Genomic DNA, 24533 nt, shown 5'->3' on the forward strand with positions numbered 1-24533 from the left:
ATGTTGTAAACATAGAGCCCAAAAACCAGACTGGACGATTCCCGATTCTGCTTCAGGTCAATGAGATTCCAGGAATGAGTCTGTTGTGGGAGAGAAAAACAGGAGAAATGATAGATATTGGATACATTTTGTTAATGAAAAAAAGAAAAGGGATGAATAAAAGTTTTCCACATTGGAGAAGCGTGTCTGGGCCGCCGTCTGAGGATGGTATGTGAGTAGAATACCAGATCCCACCGCGACCAATCAAATCCAGGTGCCAGTTTTCTGCTTGCGCTCACGTTTCGATGGACGTCCACCAACAAACAGGAGAAACAATCGATCATTCATCCAAGAACTACCTTTGTTTTTCGCTTTTTGTGTGTGAAATAAAACTGTATCACAAAGACAGTAGCTGCAGAACCTTTACGTGTACTTCATAGTGGACACATATGGGATCAATTGGATCTGCTTCAACCTTTCCTTGACTGAGTTTTCAGGTCAAAAGCGAGAGGAGAAGAAATGTTTGCGTCAACTGTTATGCAAGTCTGTTTTCCTATCCCTTTTGTCAGATTTTCCAAAGGTCGCGAGGCGCTGCTTAACTTATTCTCCTTCCGAACCGGCGTCTGGGCTCGGCGCTGCCAGAGATTGTTTTAACATTTTTCCACAGTTCTGCTCATTGACATTTTTCCACAAGCACCAACCAAACCTTGGGATGAGGTTTCACTTCCTGACAGACGATGGAGTGAAGATCCTGTTTGTAGAGAGAAAAAATAATCAGTGGAAATAAGTTAAACTGCACCTGATGTCGGTTAGTAAACAGCACTTTTTCAACAATGCTCCCTTCGATATTCCTAAGGATGACGCCCTGACTCCCGTTTCTTAAGCCTCCTTCCCTCCCCTTTCCCCCCACCTCTGTCTCTCCATCAACTCGCCTCTCTCCTCCCCCTCATTCCTTCTCTGATTTTCTCCTGAGACCTCCGGTTTTTGAACACCACACTGTTCTTACCTCCCGGCCCGCCACCCCACAGACACGAAGAAAGAGAAGCACAGGTAAGCTTGCACGGATCTCAGATTTCCTGTCTGATTATTCCTCTTTGCGCTTCCTCTCCGGCCGCAAGCTCCGGGTTTTGAGGGCACGAGTTTGGAGCTGCAACAAAGAAAATAAAAAAAAAAAGATTAAGAAAATACTTGTGCATGGAATGAAAAGAAAAAGGACTATTAATTTCATCCTTTGCATTTCAGGGGTTTAGCCCAAACCATGCAGGTTTATAGAGAACTATTGTGAACTTTGGAAGATTAAAAATGTCTCTTGGATCCTTCGTCTTTCTGCATTTTTCCTGGATCTGGATTTAATCAATCTGGGAATGCCGTTGTCAGCAGGCTTCCACCAGCAGCAGTTCGGGTCGGCTCTTTGTTGTACATGAACTCACTTATGTCGGGGTTATGTTATGTCTAGTCTAAGAATTTGCTGATTTTATGGCACTTTGAAGATTTATCAAGTAGTCGGGGTCGTGATGTGGATGTAGTCTGGGTCGCTCCCGGGTGGGTGTGGCCATTGTTTGTGTTGGGGGGCCCGCAGGTTTGACAACTTTTTTTACATCAAGTTTTTAATAAATGAAGGCTTGGATTTGATTGTTCTGAGTTTTATAAACTAAAACTGACATCTCAGTAAAAATAAGTTTGTTTGATCTGCTAAAGATTGTTAAGGATGTGACAACTTGAAGCCATTTCAGGAAAAACATCTCAAGCACCGTAAGAGGTTTATAATTACTCAATTATTGTTATATAGGTCTATTTAAGGAGAAAAAAACACTTTTTCTCAGGTGCTTTCTGACGTCTGAAGGCCTCGCCTCCTCCCCACCTATAGGCTGCGATTATAAGGAGTGGGGGTGGAGTTATGTTCATCACCCCCAATATCCGTAGAGCCTAGTTTATCCTTCATTTTTGTTCGTTCGTACAGACTTTGTTTCCATCCGTACCCCACGTAGCTCCGTGCATCAATCGATGTGGTTCTTGAGCAACACATCAACCCCAGGGGGCAGTGAGGAGTAACTACTGATATAAAAAAACGCAGAGGAGGTTATAGATGAGCAAAAACAGCAACGCAAACAAAACACTAAGAGTTTTAGGTGACGTGCAAAAAGACAGACGAAATCCTGACAGAATGCGGTCCGACAAAAGAAAACCCGCTAGCAGTCGCAGTCGAACAACCTCCAGCCGCATTCAAGCTCCTTTAGAAAGTAGTCTGCACAGAGATGTGCAGACGACTCCGAAAAATGCTAACTCAGATCTTCGCCTCCGGCGGGTTGTCATGGAAACATGAAGCTCTGCCAAGACTGGCATTGACCATTGACAGCGTTTCGGGTTAGAGACTACGATGTGATGCGATGCGCAAGTTGAGTATGCCTATCAATCAGTAAGGATTGACTAGATTGGGGCCAAGATGCCGAAACTAAATGGTTTTGTCACTTAGAAAAGTGTTTTACGTCTTTGTTGACTGACTGAAGTTTACGTAATGTTCTTCTGGGATTCTCTAACCCGTCTATTCCTGTCGCTTTTCCCCTCCACAGAAGCCATGTTTCCTCTTCAGGTGCCCCTCTTGGCCATGCTGGTTAGCATGGTACTTTGCCAGTATGATGACTATGACTACCGGCCCGTCTCCATGTTGGGGCCATCAGGGCCAAACTGCAACAAAGAGTGTGATTGTCCGATCAATTTCCCCAGTGCGATGTATTGTGATAGCCGCAAGCTCAAGTTTGTCCCCGTCGTCCCAACGGGGATCAAGTACCTGTACCTCCAGAACAACTTGATTCAAGACATCAAGGCAGGAGTGTTTGATAATGTCACTGATACTCTGCGCTGGCTGGTGCTTGACAACAACCAGATCACCAATGCCAAGATAGAGAAGGGCACCATCGACAAACTGACCGGCCTTGAGAAGCTGTTCTTCAGCTTCAACGAGATCACGGACGCAGTCATTCCCCCCTCGAAGTCCCTTGATGAGCTGAAGATGACAAACAACAAGCTGACCAAGTTTCCCTCTGGACTCTTGACTGATAAGGAGAATCTGACCTCCATCAGCCTCCAGCACAATGAGCTGACCTCTGACGCCATCTCGGGGGCTTTCAAAGGGCCGAAGAAGCTGCTGTCCCTGGACGTGAGCCACAACAAGCTGAAGAAGCTGCCGGCCGGCGTCCCGGCGTCGCTGGAAATCCTCTACGCTGATTACAATGACATTGAGGGTGTTGGAGCAGGATACCTGAACAAGCTGCCAGCGCTGCAGTACCTGAGGATGTCCCACAACAAGCTGGTGGACGGCGGGCTCCCTGCCGGGGTGTTCAACGTGACGTCGCTGATTGAGCTGGACCTCTCCTTCAACAAACTGCAGTCTATTCCTGAAATCAACGAGCAGCTGGAGCAATTCTACCTTCAGGCCAATGAGATCAACAGTGAGTGACAGAGTTTGGTCTTCAATAGCCAATAAGCCAATAGTCAATAGCCATAATTTTAATTGATCAAAAGATTGTTTATTATATTGTTTAGATCATATAATGGATGGAGAACAGGTAGGGGGTGGGGTTGAGATATTTAAAACAACCAAGGTTGCCCAAAGTGACTTTTCCCGACTCCGGTTAAAACAGAAATGGGCGGAACGAGCATGCCTGGAAGCCGTCCAGAACAAACCCAACTTCCTTCAGTTATTACAGCTATGTCAACTATTTAGCTATTTTATCCAATCTGTTCATCCATTTTGATTTCAAATGTGGCGAACAAAACAACCGCTGAAACTGTCGGCTACTCTATTCTAGAGGAATATCAACGATGAGCTACCAATGCCTAGTTGTCCAGCTAGTCTACTTAGAAAAGAGTCCTGATATGGTCCAGTCTAGGAGGACGCTTGACCAGAGGACCTACCTACTCCAACCGCTGGTTAGTCTTGGCCATTTGCCTTAAACCCTTAAAACCAGACCCTTCTAAGGGCCACCAAAAACCAGTCCCAACGGCCTCTTAGTACAAACAACGCTACAACTGTCTTATCTTAAACATGATTATGCTCTGTGAAGCATTTACTCATAGCTCAAAAGTTTTAGTGCCAAACATGGTGGCCAATTCCTTAGTGGTCCAGTTAGTCAACTTGAAAGGGTCCGAGAGGAAAAAGACAGAGTATTAGGATCTAATCAGGTGGCCACCAGGCCTGCCAGTCGCAGGAGTCTGAAGACCTAAACCAGTAAACGACCTACGCGCCATTGGATGGCATTCTAGAGGAAAACCAACAATGAGCTACCTGTTGACTAGTTGTCCAGTTAGTCTACTTAGAAAAGGGTCCTGATATGGTCCAGCCCAGGAGTACCCTTGACCGGAGGACCTACCTACTCTGACCGCTGGTTAGTCCTGGCTACTTGCCTTAAACCCTTAAAACCAAACCCTTCAGAGGCCCCAGTCCCAACAGTCTCTTCGTACAGATGACGCCACAACAAGCGATACCATCTTATCTTAAGCATGATTATTCTCTGTGAAGCGTTTACTAACAGCTCAAAGGGATTGGTGCCGTCAATAAAAGGCCTCCACAAATCTGCCTGTGAGAGGGTCAGTGGACTGTTAAGGGGGACTGAACAACAAAAAGCCCAGTTGGAGCCCCACAATGAAAGCATGGAGCTGGCACAACAATACGTGCACATCCACCGTTCCAAAACACATAAATGTGAGCAAAGTTTGGTTTTGAGGGAGAGATTTGAATTTGTTGTTGGAAGGTCAGCTTAGGTTTGCAAATCTACAGTTCTCTGGCGCTCCAGAGGTCCGTCGGGACACAGAGTTTGACACAGCAGCACTGTTAAATTAGTGTAAACATCTTTTTTTTCACCGGATGAAATCTAAAACTTGAGTTCTAAGATGCTTTTGGTTCCATTCCCCTAAAAATGTAACCAATAACCTTTTCCCGACGCCACAGGAATGTTTAAATGTGATTAACATCAGTCTGAAATGGTTAAAAAAACAGGTACAATGTTACTAAATTGTTGTCATGCCGTTTCTAGCGGATCTGACGATCTCTTCCTCTGTTTCCCTAGAGTTCGAACTGACAAGTTTCTGCAAGTTCATTGGACCCCTCAACTACTCGCGTCTGAGGCATCTGCGTCTGGACGCCAACAACGTCACGCACAACAGCATGCCGCCCGAGTCCGCCAACTGCCTCCGCCAAGCTGTAGATATCATGTTTGAATGAGGACCTCCGTCAGACCTATGACTCCGCTTCCTACTGCCGTGACAGAGCTGAGCCCGTCTGGATTTAAACGCCATATCACTCCTTTCAATGAGCTGACACGTCTTTGCACTTCTGACAAAACTAGTATGCAAATCTGTAATGTTATTCATGTTGATCATGGTAGATATGTTTTAAGATACAGCAGAAGGCAACTTGTCAACTGTTTTTCTATTTTCAGTGTATCCTGCAAATATATACAATTAACACATTCAAATGAGCATTCGGGATATTTGTTCTTACCCAGATAGCGAAGACTATTTGGCCCAAACTCGGGCCATATCTGTACTTCTTTTCTTTTTTTTGGTCCACATTTGGTTGGGAGTGACAACGTCGACTTGACAAGAGTGTGGGGCCCTAACAGCACTTGCCAACCTGGTGATTACCTGTAATTCGAGAGCAAGTAAAGGGTTTTAAACTGAAATTTGGGCAATGTCTGGCTTGTAAAACCCAAATTCGGCCCAGTTCATGAACCCTGACCCCACATGACACTTACCAACGGAGTCAAACGCGGCACCAGATTAGGCCCAAATGTGACTACTATCTGGGTAGGATTTCAAGTATGACTTGATTCTGTAATTTCTGAATACATGAAAATAACAGAAACACATAATACACGATGCAAAAGGAATAAAATGTAAATCAAATATTTAATGGGAAAACAAAAACTCTTGTTGCATAAAACCACACACTTTTATCATTCCAAACTTCCATTTGAGTACATTAAGTATAAACTCAGTGGAGTAAGGAAAAGGCTTGAGCTGTCTATCGTCTTAATGTGGCTGTAGTGTAATTTTTGTTGTCTGTCTTTTACGTTCCAGCGTCTAGCATGTATAAGGCCGCAGTTACTAATCCATTCCTGTTCAGAGGACGGGCAATGCAGGACTGTTTTGTTGACTCGGATTTAATGGTGTAAACAACTTAACTTTTGACCGCACACTAACAAATCTAGTGTTTCACATTCCTTAATTCAATAAAATCCAAAAGAGATACGACTGTTGTGCTTCATTTATCCATAATGTGTTTGACAATGTTGTTGTCCAGATGTCGTGCACATTTGTCCTTGCATGATTCATTGACGGTATAGCACAGATTCTGCAGCTTTGATTGTAACCCTGTTCACTATGAGTGATCAATGCTTCACGCCAGCCTTGCATCAACTTTGATTGATCTGTGTATCTGTCATTTGTCTATAATTGTTTGGGGGGGTAACTCTTCTTGGATTAACACACAGCTGAATAAACTGTTTCCATCTTATTTCTACGGCATCACTGTTTATCTTTGGTCCTCATGGGAAACTTGCTGCATACCAAACTCTAGCGCCCAACTTCTGGGCCCATCAAAATAAAATATAAATGGCTATAAATGGAGCCCGGCATGTAGTTGCCACCTGGTTTCATGTTGACCCGCATGTTAATCGGCTTCATGGGTTTGTTTATGGGTTTTTTGTCCCAAGTGGGACCCAGATAAGACGTTTATCACCTGAGCAGAATCAATGAAAGCACATATGGGTCCATTTATGTCTCAGTTGGGCCCCTTATTCAAATGTTATCTTACATTGTTTTTTTTTCTCCTGACACGGTGTTCTTTCAAAATAATTTATGAGAAATCATTAAATCACTTATTTTAGTGCATAGTGGGATAATTTGTAGGAAAACCATGAAGTTAACAGCAAAAAAGAGAAGAAAATGGTGAAAAAAGCCCTTGGTACAAAAGCTTTTTTAAAGAACATGGTGTCTTGTACTGTTTTTGTTTGTTTGAAGAAATGTTCCAGCAAGACAAAAGCAAATAAACAAGTCTGGAAGAGATTAGAAAAATAGAAACACACGGCATGTACTTTTAAAAAAACGACACGTATCGGTCAATAGTTTGGAAACAACACAAAACTGAATGACATAAATTAAATTAATTTCATTTGGGATTTTTGGATAAAGAAACGTTCAGCAAGCGTAGCTGAGAGACAGATGTTTGTCTATGAATCTGGTCGCTGTCGGGATTCAGACTTTCTTCTGAAATCATATTCTGGACTGAAGCAACGGCAGAGATGGCAGCTTTTTGCTCCAGCTGTTAGCATGGGATGTACTGTAGCATGTTAGCATTAGCTGTACTGTCACAGACAGTCTTCAACTTGCTGACCCGAAAGTTCACTAACTAGCTTAAAACCGCACAAACACAGCTCATTGGGTATTCTCAAGGTTTAGTTGTTAATCTCATAATTTTGCTTTTGCGTGCTGGATTTCCAGCTTCTGCTACTTAGGCTGTTAGCCTGTTAGCTGTACTGTCTGTCATGTTTTTGGTATTTAGTTCCTGTTTTATTTTGAAACTCTATGGCTGCGTCCGAAATTCCATATTTACACCCTAATGACTTGCAAAAACAGTATGTGAGATTTTTTAGAATAGAATAGAATAGAATAGAATAGAATAGAATAGAATAGAAGACTTTATTTATCTCCCAGAGGAGAAATTCAGTCTGAGTGCGTCTGAAACATTAGTACGTACTCAATAGTATGCTCTATCCATACTCATTCCGGAGAAATTTATTAGTATGGATTGATGGACACTAGCTAAGCAGACACTTCCCACAATGCAATGCAGCGGTGTTTGGTTTCTAAGTGCTGCGCAGATACGTATATGTCATAAGTATAATATTAAGTATAATCATATTATTATATAATATTAATATTATAATATTCGTATATAATAATATTATATAATGTCATCTTGTTTGGGCCAGGATAAACGGGAAGAGCGGAGCGCTGCTACTGCTGCTGTGACAGGAGTTGTAACCATGGTAACAACTCCCCCTCCCAACGGCAGGAAGTGCCGTGTGGCTCTGAGTAGTACGTCCCAATTAATGCATACTACTGATATTTACTCAAAAGTTTGCCGAACTAAAGTATACTTTTTGAGTATATACTGTTTAGTATGGCATTTCGGACACACCGCATGTGTGCACCGCATGTCTTTGTGTCTTCACTTCCCTTGTTCTCATCTGCCCTGATTGTCTGCACCTGTGTCTCGTCAAGCCTTCTGCTTATATCTTGTCTTTTCTTCCCCTGCTGGTCTGTACTGTTTCCACCTTCCTTGTGTCCCGTCAGGGTTTTTGGTTAGCTCTTGTGGTTTCTTGTTAACTCTGCTCTGCAGTGCTTTTGGTTTGTTTTTTATATAATAAATCACCTTTTTGGAACTCCTGCCTCCTTGGTCTCCTGTGTTTGGGTTCTACACATCCAACACTATCAGAGACAGTTCATCCCAAATTAAAAATCATTTAAGTTTTATGTTATTGATTTTAAATTAATTCTGTACGTTAAAATATATGCCTCAGCTTTTCACTCAAACTGTTAGCATGTTAGCTGTATAGTAGTAGGTTCGCATGTGTAGCATGTTAGCTTGTTAGTACTGTAGCATTTTAGCTTGCTAGCAATACTGTAGCATTTTAGCTTGTTAGATATACTGTAGCATGTTAGCATGTGTGCTGTTCTGCGGCATGTTAGCAGTACTGCAGCATCTTACCTTTTTTCAGTAGCTGCTGTACTGAAGCCAACTTTATTTATAAAGCACTTTAAAAACAGCAAGTACTGACCAAAGTGCTGAACATAAAATTCATTTTACACCACTAAAAAACATATTCAAAAACATAAAATTAAAAGAAATAAAGTAACAAGTTAAAGTTAAAATCTCATACTCGGTTAAAAGCCTGGCATAAAAATGTGGGTCTTAAGAGACAATTTAAAAACTGCCAGCATGCTGCCTTGTAAGCGGTTCTGTAGCATGTTAGCAGTACTGTAGTATGTTACCTTGTTGCCGGTACTGTAGCGTGTTACCTTGTTAGCGTTACTGTAGCATGTTACCTTGTCAGCAGTACTGTTGGACATAATAAATTATAACATAATAAAACAGGAGTTTGTCCATATGTTTGTATTAAAAAAATATGGCAAAACCATATTCATGTATTTGAATTAGCTTTCTAAAACAGATACACATTTTTTAGAAGTATTAAGAAGTATTTATTTTGTAGTTAAGGTAAAAGATATATTGTTTTTAGGGATTTGAAGAATCCAAGTCTGAGCGCCGACAAATACGACTGAAATACTTCAGATCAGGGATTTCGGTAAAGATTTACTCACAAGCGGTTAAAAGAATAGTGAAACGTGTCGAAATAAATCACATTCTTTCTTCCATGACCTTGAACTGTTAGTATCTTCAGTTTTATAGGGAACAAGAGCTTAACTTTAATCTTCTTAAGTCCCCCGTGTGCCACTGTTTGTGGTCAAAAATGACAAATAAAACCAATGTGGGCATCTTTTATTTTGTAGTTCCTGTTTTATTGACAGTTACTTTAGTCCATTTTGCATCTCAGCATCAGATCAGTTTCTCAAAGTAAATTCCTGTACTTAGATGTGGGTTAACTGTCAGATATCTGCTTCTCGTTATCAGTGAGATTAACTGACGTCCATAAAACGCTGGAAGCCGCCGCACAAACGTGACAATCCCAACAGAACGAAGAGAGAATCATCCCAAGTCAACTGTTGATGGACGACAGCTTTTATCTAAAAAATGTAAGTAAAGTGTCCAAGATGATAATTCATCCGAGTTATCAAGGAACAAAAGTCTTCGAATGACAAATACAGAGGGAACATTTTTCCAGTTCTGAGTCCCAGTATTCATGATTCACAGGGGATGAAACCTGAGGACTTTAGCAACCTGATTAAACTCTAAACCGGAACCAGCTGATTGGACCGAGTCATGAGGATGATATGAGCCAAAACACATAAATAATCACTTATACATTAAAAATGAACTCATCATAGTCTGCATTTCAGTTTGAGGGCAATACTAAGTACCCCCCTACTGCTACACTAGTATGTATGAGCGCAGGTTGCAGCTTGGTGATGCTGACACTCAGTCCTTCATCAGATCCTCATCAGCAGTTTGTCGGTCCAGAGTATTCAGATGCAGTGCTAAAAGGGAAAGACATCAGCACTGGTCCTTTGTGTGACGCACATTAATCCGTAAAGAACCGTTTCCAAAACATCTGGACTTCAATATTCTTCAGTAAAACTAGTGGGACATGTTTAAGACGGTGGTCAATCTCCCCAGGAGTGGACGTCCCAGCAAGTTCACCCCAAGATCAGACCAGGCAATTATCTGATAAATGGACCATGGACTCCTCTGCAGACCAGAGACCTGGGGAGACCTGAGAGAAACCTCAGGGGACTTGGGGAGACGTTGCGAAACCTGGGGAGACCTGGGGAGATGTCATTTTAGAAATTAAAATGATAGCTGGACCCAAAGACTAGACTAAAACTAAAATTGAAACAGGCTGACAGAAACAACACTACTGGACCCTGCGGTCCGTTTTGAGGGTTTCCATTGCAGGTCTGACCCCAGACCCAGACCGGTCTTCTCCACTAGAAACTGGACCACATTTGCGGTGACAGCTGTTCCTGTCCGTAGACAGATCCCTAATCTAGAACCTCAGGTGTTGCCCTGGTTTAAATCCCAGGAGCGGCGCTCCGCCTGCCTGCGTCTAGACAATAAAGTCCTTCATAATGCTGTAAGCTGTAAGTCTCTTCGTTTGGGTGGAAAAGTGAAAGGCTCATCAGCTGTTGCAGACCGGCGGCGGGACTCCAGGGATCAGACAGACCATCTGCAGCCGTCTCTGGCATCCATCCATCCTTCCATCCATTATCACCCTCGTCCTACTTCCTGCTCCTCTGCAGAGTTCCACCTTAACGGGGCCGAGGCGTCCCGTTGCTTTGAGCTCCCCTGCGTCTTTTAATATCCATGTCTACTACATTTTGGAAGAGAAGGTGGTCACCAAAGTTATCAGGGCTGGTCTTCATCTTAACATCCCATAATATACCAACTTCATTTATGAAGCACAAACAACAGCAGCAGAAACAAACTACCGTATTTTCCGCACCTAAAAGCCTTACATTTTTTCAAAAGCTGACCATGCGCCTTATAATCCGGTGCGCCTTATATATGGATCAATATTGAGCCGCAACTTCACCCACTTCCTGAAGTGATTTTTCGTCAGATCAGCCTTCCGCATCAGTTCCGAAACAGCTTTTTTTCTCTCTTCTCCCTCTGGATATTTTTCAGCAAAGGCTCTGTGTGTATTGTTGAAATGTCTTGCAACATTTGAGCGTTTATTGTTAGACATTTTTTCTCCACAAATTAGGCATAGGCTACTGGTAGGCCACTCTCATCAGAGGTAAATGCAAATTAATCTGCCCAGGCATCATTGAATGTTTTCTTCAGATATTTTTTTTCTTACATTTCTCTATACTTGGCCTTGCTGGGGTTGAAAGTCGCGACGAATGGATGGCGTTTTGGCGGGAATACCGGCTTTCACGAGTATGACGTTTATTTTGAGCGATGAAAAACAATAAAATATATTTATTCTAATATGTCAAGATCACAATAATCTTCCAATTTAGAACTAAAATATTAAAGAACTAACACAAATAAAATACACTTCAATTAAATACTTAGTTTTTTTTTTTTTGTAATTTATTTTGCCAAGCCACTCGGAGCCGCAGTATAAGGACGAAAGAGCCGCATGCGGCTCCGGAGCCGCGGGTTGCCGACCCTTGGTCTAATGGATGCATAACGTAACCCCAGCCTCTACTGTACAGCCTTATAATGCAGTGCGCCTTATAGTGCGGAAAATACGGTATATGGAAAACCTCAAAATGGTTTTAAATACTGAGTCAGCCTGAGACCTGCAGGTCCTCTACTGATTACTAGGATCTGGATCAGGACCAGCAGTTCCTCTGCTGACCACTAGGGTCTGGATTTGGACTTGTGGTTCCTCCATTGACCCCAAGGATCTGTATCTAGACCTGTGGTTCCTCTAAGGACTATTAGGGTACAGATCCAGACTGGCGGTTCCTCTACTGACCACTAGGATTTGGATTCAGACTTGTGGTTTCTTTACTGACCAATGAGGTCTAGATCCAGAGTTGCAGTTCCTCTATTGACCACTAGGATCTGGATCTGGAGTTGTGTTTCCACTGCTGACCACTAGGCTCTGGATCGGGGCTTGCGTTTCAACTTTGCGGCAGAAATAAACACATTCACAGGTCAATGGTTCTAAAATGTTAGTTTAGTTTAGCTCATCTACCTGGGGTTAGTGGTTAGTTGTTAGGGGTTAGGTGTTAGTGGTTAGGGTTTAGAGGTTAGAGGTTAGGGGTTAGAGGTTAGTGGTTAGAGGTTAGAGGTTAGGGGTTAGGGGTTAGAGGTTAGAGGTTAGTGGTCAGTGGTTAGTGGTTAGAGGTTAGGGGTTAGAGGTTATGGGTCAGTGGTTAGAGGTTAGTGGTCAGTGGTTAGTGGTTAGAGGTTTGTGGTTAGAGGTAAGTGTTTAGGGGTTAGTGGTTAGGGTTTTGTGGTTAGAGGTTAGGGGTCAGTGGTTAGTGGTTAGAGGTTAGTGGTTAGAGATTAGTGGTTAAGGGTTAGTGGTTGGAGGTTAGTGGTTAGAGGTCATGGGTTAGAGGTTAGATGTTAGGGGTCAGTGTTTAGGGGTCAGTGGTCAGAGGTTAGGGGTCAGTGGTTAGTGGTTAGAGGTTAGAGGTTAGGGGTCAGTGGTTAGTGGTTAGGGTTTTGTGGTTAGAGCTTAGGGGTTAGTTGTTAGTGGTTAAGGGTTGGAGGTTAGTGGTTAGAGGTTAGGGGTCAGTGGTCAGTGGTTAGAGGTTAGGGGTCAGTGGTTAGGGGTTAGTGGTTAGTGGTTGGAGGTTGGTGGTAAGAGGTTAGTGGTTAATGGTTAGGGGTTAGGGTTTTGTGGTTAGAGGTTAGGGGTTAGTTGTTAGGGGTCAGTGGTTAGGGGTTGGAGGTTGGTGGTTAGAGGTTAGTGGTTAATGGTTAGGGGTTAGAGGTAAGTGGTTAGGGGTTAGAGGTTAGTGATAGTGGTTAGAGGTTAGTGATAGGGGTTAGAGGTTAGTGATAGTGGTTAGAGGTTAGTGGCTAAGGGTTAGTGGTTAGGAGTTACGGGTCAGTGGTTAGTGGTTATAGGTTAGTGGTTAGGGGTTAGTGGTTAGAGGTTAGGGGTTAGAGGTTAGAGGTTAGGGGTCAGTGGTTAGTGGTTATAGGTTAGTGGTTAGGGGTTAGAGGTTAGTGGTTAGGGGTTAGAGGTTAGAGGTTAGGGGTCAGTGGTTAGAGGTTAGAGGTTAGTGGTTAGGAGTTACGGGTCAGTGGTTAGTGGTTAGAGGTTAGTGGTAAGGCGTTAGTGGTTAGGAGTTAGGGGTTGGAGGTTGGTGGTTAGGGGTTAGAGGTTAGAGGTTAGAGGTTAGTGGTTAGAGGTTAGGGGTTAGGGGTTAGGGGTTAGAGGTTAGGGGTTAGGGGTTAGTGGTTAGAGGTTAGGGGTCAGTGGTTAGAGGTTAGTGGTTAGGAGTTACGGGTCAGTGGTTAGTGGTTAGAGGTTAGTGGTTAGGCGTTAGTGGTTAGGAGTTAGGGGTTAGAGGTTAGTGGTTAGGGGTTAGAGGTTAGTGGTTAGGGGTTAGTGGTTAGAGGTTAGGGGTTAGGGGTTAGTGGTTAGAGGTTAGGGGTTAGGGGTTAGTGATTAGAGGTTAGGGGTTAGGTGTTAGTGGTTAGGATTAAGGGTTAGAGTTTAGGAGTTAGGGGTCAGTGGTTAGGGGTTAGTGGTTAGAGGTTAGTGGCTAGGGGTTAGTGGTTAGAGGTTAGGGGTTGGAGGTTAGTGGTTAGGGGTCAGTGGTTAGAGGTTAGAGGTTAGGGGTCAGTGGTTAGGGGTCAGTGGTTAGAGGTTAGAGGTTAGGGGTCAGTGGTTAGTGTTTAGAGGTTAGGGGTCAGTGGTTAGTGTTTAGAGGTTAGGGGTTAGAGGTTAGGGGTCAGTGGTTAGAGGTTACAGGTTAGTGGTCAGTGGTTAGTGGTTAGATGTTAGAGGTTAGTTCGTAGTTCGGTGTTAGAGGTTAGTTGTTAGTAGTTAGGGGTTAGTTGTTAGTTGTTCGTAGTTAGGTGTTAGAGATTAGTTGTTCGTAGTTAGGTGTTAGAGGTTAGTAGTTAGGTGTTAGGGTAACTCACATGCTCACAAGGAATGGCTGGTAGGGCCGGTCAACCTGTTGACTGCTACTGGCCCCTCGGCCCTCAGAGTGACCAGATGTCCCTCCGGACCTCAGCTGGTCCTCACTTCAGCTCTGGCAGCGGTTGCTCTGGTTGCCGTTGGCTACCGGCCTGGTAAATCAACTTGGAAGAGTCCAGAATTGACCCGAGGGGGAAGTTCTGCTGCGAGAGGTAAAAGCCAGCGAGCTAAAGACGGTCCAGCTGGAGTCCAGATGTTATTTTGAAATGAAGGTGAGATTTGATCTGAATGAATATAAAGTCATATTAATCAGCATCAAGGCTTAGCATAAGCTAAGTCAGCCAAGGTGGGTGTGTCCTAGCCGGCCCCAGAGCCCAGGAAGGTGTGTCTAGTTCTGTTCAAAGAGTCTAAAGATTCACCTGATGGGGGGAAAGCTACGAGGTAGAGATCCAGGACAAAACTAGTTTTGACTATGCCCTAAAGCTGGTATGTGACCTTACCTGTCGGCCTAATAACACCCGAAGGCCCGTGAAATGAACCGTGAACCGAGCATCCCCCCTCCATCCTTCAAAGTCATGGGCGTAGAGTCGAGTTCGTCCAGTTGGGGGGGGCTGGCGGAAGCGTAACCCTCAACAGAAACGCTGATAACTTCGGTTCAAAAAAGCAAAAGAGAAAAAAAGAAGCATACAAAATGAAAGAGGTGGAGATAAAAACTGCTGGGCTGGCAAGAAAGTATGTGACACGGTCTTTTAAAGGACATCCCAGCTCGCACACAATCATCCACCCACCCACCAACAACCAAGGCTCCATCCTCTCCGTCCAACCGGCGTCCGACCGGTGCAGAACTGAGAACGACGACACGAGTCAAGCCCACGCCAGACCGAGCTACAAAAACCAAACCTGATTGGCTGCTGGAAGACGGCTCACACCAGTCGGGGAAGCAGGTAAAGATGCTTTTGTCTTTTGTCTGGTAATAAATCTGCTTGAAAGATTGAGATGGTTTGCGTCCAATTCGGAAAGATTTTCATCTTCTGATTTGGTTTGGTTTTTACATTCCCAAATGTAAAAAAAAAAAAAGGTGAAATAAATGCATTTCATTAAAAAGTGCTCCTATAGCTCTGTGAGTTTCCAAACTAAAAGAGGGTCTTGTAAATTCACTCTCACTGCCAAACCTTCTTCCACATAACACCGTAATTACCCATAAACATAGTTACCCTCAGTTTCTGGATACAATAAGCCACGCTAACTCTTCCAAAAGTTTCAAAGTCATGAGATGGATTTGGGTAAAGCTATTAAGTGGAAACAATCCAACAAACGAATGCTTTGCAAATACAAGCTGTTTTGTAATTAAAATGGCTGGATCAGTATAAAACCCCTTGGCAGGAAATTAGCACCATCATTTTCCTCGGCATGTGTTTCTCCTTAGTCTCCTTAGGCAGTAAATATGTTTCATTTTACAGACATCTGTGAAGTCCTGACTCACCATTTTCACCAGCAGAGTCAAACCTCATGTTTCGATTGGAGAACTGTGACAGTTGGACATGGCTCGTCACTGTTCTTTGTAATATTCTCAGTCATTTATTACATTTTTCTGACACTTAGGAATGCTTTGTTGCTGTCACTGTCCGCAAGCTTGTTAGAAAGGCAAAAGAGACCTCGGCTGAAGCCAATCTGACTGCTCAAGAGTGATGTGCGGATCAATACTGATATTTCAGTCATTTGTGGTGATATATACCATTAATAGGAATATGGTGGAAAGTAACTAAACTATTCAGATTTTGTTTAAATGACACGCAGCTGGTAGGAACTACTTTTTTTTGTATGTTATTCTCCTATTTATTTTTATGGATTTATTATTTAACTTAGGATCTTTTTTTAGTGATGGAAACACCTTTTTCTGTTGTTGTAACAGCTTGGATGTATTGTGAATGAGGCTGCTACATCAGTATCCTTCTGATACCGTGTCCTAACTGCACGCGAGCGTCCGACTATCGCGTCGCTCTGCGTGACATCAGACGCTCTCTGTCCACACTGAAAGCCTTATGGGTCCCCACGTTATTTTGATTGACAGCTGAAACTCGCCTTTTACCCACCGTACTACCCGCGTGCGCTCCTAAAGTGGCAGCACCTCGCGACGCGCTGATTGGCTGGAAGACTATCGAAGCTAGCGCGACTCCCATTGGTCAGTCTCTCGCTAAGCGGAGACTGGCTATCACATTAAGGTAAATGAAAAAGACACAAGCTTTAGATAATAAGTTGTGAAACTTCCAGTTCCCTGTCCATCTCCCTCCAGCCAGCTTTCACTTTATTGAGGTTTTTGCAGTGAAATGAGGCGGGATCATAGAGAAAACTTCTCATTTCAACTGGATCAGTCGTTCCTCATCCATGACTGTTTCCTACAGCGCTTTCAACTGTCTTTCAACGCGAGCGACAGGAAGAAAATAGAAGCAGGGCGTCCGACAAATATTCAGCTCAAAACGGCGCGCCGCGTCGCAGCGCCGCATCGCAGCGCCGCATCGCAGCCCCGCAGCGCCGCATCGCAGCGCTGCGTCGCTCGCGGCCAGTTAGGACAGTCCAATAGAAAATAAATCAATGGAATTGATTTGGTCGCTGACGCTCGCTCGCATCGCATGCAGTTAGAACACGGTATGACTTTAAAATAAATGGCTAAATAAGTGACTCTGACATCGTTTATTCTTAAACTATCTAAAATACACAATTTTTTTTAGATTTATCGGGCACATTAGGTGTATTTGCACAATGTATCGTATCGAATCGGTATCGCCGATACCAGCCTTAATTTTACTCAATATCGTATCGGAAAAGGAAGTCGGTGGTATCCAACATCACTACCGCTCAATGTTTCCTACGTCGTTTACGGTGACTAGTTAAAGTAAATTCAAGAAAAGCACTTGACTTAAAGTTTGGAGGAAAACAAAAAACACTCAACTACTACGGAGGACAGCTAATAGACCTGAAACATGTCTGCATGCATCTGCAAGACTTGTTTTTAGACACCCAGCCAACAGTACCTTTGTACCTAACAGGTTTTTACTGGACCACTGTCGTTCACCGGCGGCCTTTGGGTCCACTGAGCCTCTCTGAGCTCGGCACCGGCAGAGGTCCAGGCAAAGTTAATCAGTCTGAGAGTGTGCAGACCAACGTGGGGGGGGTGGCTGGGCTGGAGGAGCCGGCTGCTGCCATGTCTACAGCCAATTAGCTGGAGATGGTTCCCTGGTTAGCCCAGGTTGGTAATTACCACCCGTTGGTTAGCTGAGGGTCATACTAGGATCCCTTAAGGCCAACTCACAGTCGGTTGTGTAAGCGAATAAAACTATGCCCTATTAATTCTTTATTCACACCTCAAAATTCAGCCATTAACAATCCCAGCTGTCAATCAAAACACCCCTTACTTTGTTATTTTACCTCCTGATCAGGTATACAAAAACTCCTGCAAGTGTTTCAAATATTTTTATTGAACAAATAATTTTCAATTGCAACATTTTTAGACATATAATCAGTTTTTGTTGTTTGTTTTTTTTTTTACACAAAAAAGAACAATAGATATCAGTAGATGAAATAAAAATAATCGTAAAAATAATAATAAAAAAAAACACACTCACAAAAAAAGGGAGCAAAGCACAGTTGGGCTCGATTGTGTGTAAAGGAAAAATAAATTCTACAAATCTCCGAACCGAGCTGTGAGAGTAACTCCTGAGGAAACAAAACATGAAAAAATAAAGGGAAAACAAAAAACCGAAAGCCAAGGCACACAAAATACCCACCCATTCTCCCTCCCATATCCACCCACAGACTGCACAGGTCAATTTCCTTTAAGAAAAGAGATTAAAGGATGCCAAATCTCTTCAAACTCTGGTAGTTTGTCATTAACAGTGTATCTTATTTTCTCCAGGTGGAGTGTACGGTATCTGTCAGTTCAGTAATCCATAACTTCAATGAGGGAATATCTTTACCTTTCCAGAATTGCAGGATAAGTTTTTTTGCCATTATCAAAGAGTATGATATAAGCTTGAGTTTTGCGGGATCTATATTTCCCATTTGATGAGGAATTCCAAAAATAATAAGAAATGGGTTCTGAGTTATTTTTGTTATCAGTACTTTGGAAAGATACTCAAATACATTGGTCCAAAAAGTTTGAAGCTTTGGGCAGGTTGCAAAACTGTGCATTAATGTTAAAAACTTCTGCAGGTGTAACGGACATAAAAACTAGCTATGGAGATCAAAAAAGATTTGCTTTTCAACCAGTTTGTTAACCAAGGGCAGTAAATACACCAAAGAAGAAGAACTCTGGGATGGCTGGACCGTCAAATCTGATGGAAATGGGCTGAAAAATGGGAACCAATATGGGGTTTTCCCCCGCTGGTGTTTGTTAATCTGGTTGGCTCAAGTGGGACCCCTGATCCCTGATGTCCACTCATCACCCATAAACCATTGCGAGCAGCCGCGCATCCAAACCCCGGCTGGGAAGTTGCAGTTACTGGATGTTCATCCGATCCCACAAGCCCACAAACATGTGCAGGGCACTTATCCCAAACACCGGAGGAGCTCTAATGGCCTTGGCACGGCTGATAGGGGATAAGCGCCCCTGGTATCCTCACAAGTGAGCGGCGATAATCCGTCAGGCCTCTGCCGTCATCGGTAGAAAATTGGCCTCGGTCCCACACTGGCTTGCTAAGAGGTCACTAATCCTGACATTAGCTAGCCTGTGCGAAAACAAATTTGCGTGGCTGACCTGCAGCAAAATCTCCAGAGCTTACGCCTGACCTCCCCCCCGGCGTAAAAACCATTACCTCTTATATCTGCAGGAAATGTTTTGTGCTTCATTCGCTGGTGGTATTATTAAACAACGTGCCTTCCCTGCAAGCCTGTAGGTGTAAAGTAAAGTAAACTCTTGTGAAGGGATTAATCAGAGCAAGAATCACCCCTGGGTGTTTTTCAAGCTCCAATTTCAACTCCACAAAGTGCATTTGTGAATCTGATATGGCTATTATCCACTTTATTGCCTTGTATTTCTACAATTCATGCTCCCTATTGCTTTGTAACGCTGCAGGATAGTTAATCCCCATCAAACTGTTGACGGCAGACACACAAAATTAGTGCAAATGTTGGTTAAAGGATCTGTGGGCGGAGATCAATCACACCTCGGAGGGAGAAGGTCTGGTACATGTGGACCTCAACAGGTACTAATGTGTTAAGTAGGCCATGTCTCAACCGCTGAGAAAAAAAAAAAAAGGCTCTGCCACCTACACACCTCGTTATGACCCCCCGATGCTGGGAGGATCCGATTGGCCGAGAGAAGCTTTGATGTCATCTAAGTAACATGTTGGCACACGCTGAATGAAACGGCGAGTGGTACAAATACAGGGAGGCGAGACGCACATCACTGGCATTTGGGATCCACTGCTTGGTAACCTGCTGAGGAAAGAGCCACTCTCTGAGCCTGAAGGTAAGAGGGACTGCTGGGAAGACGAGACTCGGTAGCAGGCGTTCGCCCTGCAGCTGTATCCCTGTCATATATCTACCACTTGCACCACATGTTGGTTTGGCCTCTGTAACTCGAGGCAACATCTTTAAAAGGGAGGTGATCTGCTATGTCTTTGAAGTGCGCCCATCTCTGGAAACGCACGGCCCTCTGAAAATGACTTCCAGACAATCGTGGAGCGCATCAAGAATTTAAACAAGCACCAGATGGCACTTTCAGAGATGGATTTTGTTCTTTCTTCTGCTTTTTTTCCTTGTGTGTTTATGTGCATCTATATTCCTCCTTCTGTCTTCCTTTGCTCGCTCTCTGATCCCTACAAATTGCATATGTGGTTATTTGCGTGCATCATTGTAACAGCTGCACAAACTAAAGCAAGTGGAAGAAGATGTGCTGCAAGCACAGCCGGCTGAACCATGCGCAGGTTAAAACTAACAAACCTCTGGGGCTGGCCTGAAGGGTTTTAAGCTGACTCTGCATCCTGGCTTCTCACTAGGAATCAATGTGATTTTCATGATTCCAATTCCATTTTCGATTCTGCTTACCGATTCAGTTCTTTATCAATTCCCTAGTTCACTATTTAATTAGTAACCTGCAGTATTATTAGCCAAGGACATGCTAACGTTGCTGATGCTGCTGGAAAACGCAACATTCCTTGATCGTTATTGCTGCTGTGTGCACAAATATTTTTGCATGTTGGTAGTATATCCTCCCTTTGATGAAATATCCACTTAGCAAGTATTGCAAGTTAGTCTCTTGTCGTCTTTTTTACTGAAATGTAACCAGACTTTCGAGCGTTTGTATCGTTTCGGTGCCATATTTACAGTACTATCGACTGCTGGCTTACGCACGTTGCGCTAAATGCGTGATGACATCATTTATGCTCACTGGAATCGAAGAGGGAATTGTTTGAACATTATGCAAACAATTCCAAGGAATTTAAACACTGGGAACCGGTTCTGAACAAGAACAGGTTCTCGATTCCCATCCCTACTTCTGACCTCTACCTGACTTTGACACGCAGAGGAGTGGCATGAAACCGCTGATCTTGGACACCAGTGGAAACGAGATAATGGCATTACTGGTAGAGTAGGTTACCTAAGACGGCTAACCGGAGACGCCCATTCAGGAACTCAGCAACTCAAAGGTGATTCAGTTGTGGCTGTGTGATTCACAAACTGCAACGTCCTTCATTCACCGAAGGATTTACATTTAAAGCCAGAGTTTTAAGACTTAAGACTTTGCAAAGACTGGGAACAGGATTGTAGGTAGAGGTTTAGAGAGGTGGGTCGCGACAGCAGATCATCGTGTTCTGGATATTCGATGGGTTTTAAATTGGATGCCCTTCCTGACATGACGTCCTCGTGTATTTGTGGACCACCATGGGAACACTGGCTTATGGCCACCTTAGTGGCGGGATTAACTCCCCAGATCGCTTCAGGACATCACCAGGCCGGGGACTGGACCAGGGAACCTTGGCCTTCGAACCATAACTTCCAAACCAACATTGGTATGTAAAGGCCACCTAAGATGGTAAAATGGGCTCAAAAAGACGTCTGCTGGTAGTGACCCCATGCGAATCCCCCATTGTTTGTTTGCTTATGCGGTTGACAAAAGAGAGGACACCCACTTTGGACCAATGCCCATTCATCACCCATGTACCTCAGCAGAACCACTGCAAGCAATTCAGATGGCGCCAACATGGGACGCTTGGACAAGCCCATATATATCTCTAATGGGTCCCACATGCAAATGTTGGCTGGGTTCCTTCTCCCAGATAGTTGCCCAAAATCTCATCCAGAAACATTAAAAAAGCAGCTGGAAAAGCTAAAAATACCTTGCTACTGGTTCGCTCCTCATACCTCAACTTGACCAATGGTCGTTCCTTACGCCACCCTGACAGGAGGCGCTCTAGTGCATGCCATAGCATCGTAGACTTCCTGTAAACAACAGTCCTAATAGTTGTTGACCCTAATTACATCATGGAATGACAGAATGTGAATGTGACGAAGCTTTTGAGGTTTTCTGTCTTTACTAGAAGAAGAAGAACCTGGTGGTTCCTAACCTAATGGCAGTGGAGAAGGCCTAAAAAAATAAGAAAAAATAATAAATGTAATAATGATAATAATGATAATAATATTAAAGTATTCAATAAAAAAAAAAAAATATTTCTATAAAAAAACGGAAGACCAACTCCAAAACTGGAATTAAAAGAAAAGGTTAAGAAAGTAGAAAGGCATTTCAAGACCGAAAATTATCAGCGATATCCATGGCTGTACGAAAGCAAATAGGCTGTACTGCTGGAGTTGTTTACTTTTTACAACTGACAACTGTTTTCCTCTGTCTCCGTCGTAGGTTGAGCATTAAAATGGCCCTTCTCTGGAGTCTTCTCAGCATCTGTTGCCTGGCGGGGTTCGTCATCGGCCAGGATATGCCTTATGAGGAGCTTCTGGCGCAGCTCAAAGCCTGCCCTAAAGAGTGCCGCTGCAACCCAGACTTCCCTCGCGCGATCTACTGCGACAACAGAAGCCTGAAGAGCATCCCCAACATCCCTCCACACACGTGGTACCTCTATCTGCAGAACAATCTGATCGAAACCCTGCCGTCAAGCGCCCTGAAGAACGCCACGCAGCTGCGCTGGCTGAACCTGAACCGCAACAAGATCACGAGCGAAGGAGTGGACGCAGGTGTCCTGGGCGCCATGACACACCTGGCGCACCTGTACATGGACGACAACCTCCTGTCTGCCGTGCCGTCTCCACTCCCGGCCAGCCTGGAGCAACTCCGTCTGTCTCGCAATCGCATCTCAAAGATCCCCGCCGGCGTCTTCGCCGGTCTGGAAAAGCTCAACCTCCTGGACCTCCAGGTGAACAAGCTGATGGACGACGCCGTGACGGAGGTGAGCCTGAAGGGTCTCAGCGGCCTGGTGCAGATGAACCTGGCCAAGAACCAGCTGAGCAGCATGCCTCCGGGACTGCCAGCCACCACCACCCAGCTGTTCCTCGATGGAAACAACATCGAGAAGATCCCAGCCGACTACTTTAAAGGTTTACCAAAAATGGCCTTTCTGAGGCTTAACCACAACAAGCTCGAGAGCACCGGCGTTCCCAAAGACGTCTTCAACGTCTCCAGCATTCTGGATTTACAGCTGTCCCACAATCAGCTGACCGAGGTTCCTCTCATCCCCTCAGGCCTCGAACACCTTTACCTCGACCACAACAACATCGCAAGTAAGTCCTGGTGTCACAGAGGGAATCTGTGACTGCGTTTACATGCATCAATAACCCTTTTAAAACCCGAATATTGGCAATAACCCGAATTTCCACGGCCATGTAAACACCAATAACCCCTTTTGAATAACCCGAATTTGCTCATATTCGGGTTTTCAAAAACCCGAAAATGACCCCTGGGTTACTCCTTTTAAAACCCGAATATTCGGTCATGTAAACGCTTAACGGGATATCCTGATCAAACGGAACATGAATTTGTTTTCTGCGCATGCTCTGTTCGCAAGGGATCTTGGTCTTTTGAGTCCAGGAAGTTCTTATAAACACGGAGAAACGCAAGACCACCCCACACTTTTGGAGTGAGTAGGAGACTAATTATTTGAACATTTTGGCATTTGTAGACGATAGAAAGTACGGGGATAGCGAGATTTAAAAGAAGGTGAGCGAAAAGTTGCGCGAAACAGGATTTGTTTTGAATTTGGATACAGGAAGAAGAAGCGGAAATTACGGTAATTGCGTCATCACGTTCTCCGTGCGTCGCTGGTTTGATCCAGATATCCCGAATTATTAATTACCATGTAAACGGAATATTCCGAATGTTTCAGTAACCGGAATATTAGCATTAACCCGAATTTTGACTGCATGTAAACGTAGTCTGTGACGGCGGTTGTTTTTTTTTGTCTGCACATATATTAATGGTTAAATCCATGTTGGAGACCATGTTGGGGGTCAGGTGACATCCGCTGCTAGTCTAAAACGCGAAAAACATGCCTTGGAGATCTGTAAGAGAAAAAACAAACAGACACGCGAACAGGCAGAGACACAAGCAGCAACCATTTCAGGTCCCTGAGACTGAATCAAAGCTAGACTACTGCGATTATCTCTCCCCCAAAACTGCAGAGTGAGTATGTAGGTGAGTGAACAGGTGTGTATGTCTGTGTAACTGTGTGTATGTAAAGTCAAAACAATGCTATACCTGAACTGTAACTATAGTGGAGGAGGAAGGGTGCAACCCTGCCACCCCAGAGACCAGAAGCCGACAAGGAAGAAACCCGAACCCGGGCCACCAGCCGCCCCACGGAGGGCCAAAAGAGGGCGGTGTGACGGCGGTTGTTGATCAGATCTCATCTCACCGAGTCCCCTTCGTTCCTTCACAGGTGTCAGCGGCTCCAACGTCTGTCCCGTCTCCATCGAAGCCATGGACGACAACTCCAACGAGAGCGCGCCTCGGCTGCGCTACCTCCGATTGGACGGCAACCAGATCAACCCGCCGATCCCCCGGGACGTCATCCTGTGCTTCCGCCTCCTCAGGTCCATCGTCATCTAAACCGTGACGTCAGCCGGTTGTGCGACTCGACCTATGAAGCGTTTACGTGTTCGTGACCATAGTTGGCATCAGTTTATTTTACTGTGGCGTCTTGGAAACATTGTGTTTGAAGTGGAATTTGAATTCTGTCAACAAAAAAAACAAGAAATTACAGTAACGGTTAGAGATTGGTATTATCGCAATCTGCTGAATGCTACTTGTGC

At 44.1% G+C, this 24533-nt stretch overlaps 2 protein-coding genes across 3 annotated transcripts; both read left to right on the top strand.

The window, feature by feature from the left end:
• The first annotated feature begins 879 nt into the window (after positions 1–879).
• lum (lumican) lies at positions 880–5733 on the top strand. Its single transcript, XM_061714964.1, has 3 exons — positions 880–1029; positions 2550–3428; positions 5046–5733. Exons 2-3 carry the CDS (start codon positions 2555–2557, stop codon positions 5198–5200), a joined length of 1029 nt encoding a protein of 342 aa, XP_061570948.1. The 5' UTR covers positions 880–1029; positions 2550–2554; the 3' UTR covers positions 5201–5733.
• Positions 5734–15073: 9340 nt separating this feature from the next.
• Positions 15074–24355, top strand: kera (keratocan). 2 transcript variants are annotated; one of them, XM_061714303.1, is made up of 3 exons: positions 15074–15220; positions 22132–23006; positions 24161–24355. In XM_061714303.1, exons 2-3 carry the CDS (start codon positions 22145–22147, stop codon positions 24328–24330), a joined length of 1032 nt encoding a protein of 343 aa, XP_061570287.1. In that variant the 5' UTR covers positions 15074–15220; positions 22132–22144; the 3' UTR covers positions 24331–24355. The 2 variants fall into 2 exon arrangements, with proteins under 2 accessions (XP_061570287.1, XP_061570288.1); XM_061714304.1 differs by lacking the exon at positions 15074–15220 and adding an exon at positions 19655–19743.
• The last annotated feature ends 178 nt before the right edge of the window (positions 24356–24533 follow it).

The sequence above is a fragment of the Cololabis saira genome, chromosome 23, assembly GCF_033807715.1.
Source record: "Cololabis saira isolate AMF1-May2022 chromosome 23, fColSai1.1, whole genome shotgun sequence".
In the NCBI taxonomy this organism is placed as follows: Eukaryota; Metazoa; Chordata; class Actinopteri; order Beloniformes; family Belonidae; genus Cololabis; species Cololabis saira.

What these genes read in the sequence shown, in the direction of transcription:
- kera (XM_061714303.1), top strand. Translation starts at nt 22,145, where the DNA reads ATGGCCCTTCTCTGGAGTCTTCTCAGCATCTGTTGCCTGGCGGGGTTC. An exon ending in CGACCACAACAACATCGCAA is followed by an intron (nt 23,007 to 24,160) that starts GTAAGTCCTGGT and finishes GTTCCTTCACAG; the next exon opens with GTGTCAGCGGCTCCAACGTC.
- lum (XM_061714964.1), top strand. Translation starts at nt 2,555, where the DNA reads ATGTTTCCTCTTCAGGTGCCCCTCTTGGCCATGCTGGTTAGCATGGTA. An exon ending in TCAGGCCAATGAGATCAACA is followed by an intron (nt 3,429 to 5,045) that starts GTGAGTGACAGA and finishes CTGTTTCCCTAG; the next exon opens with AGTTCGAACTGACAAGTTTC.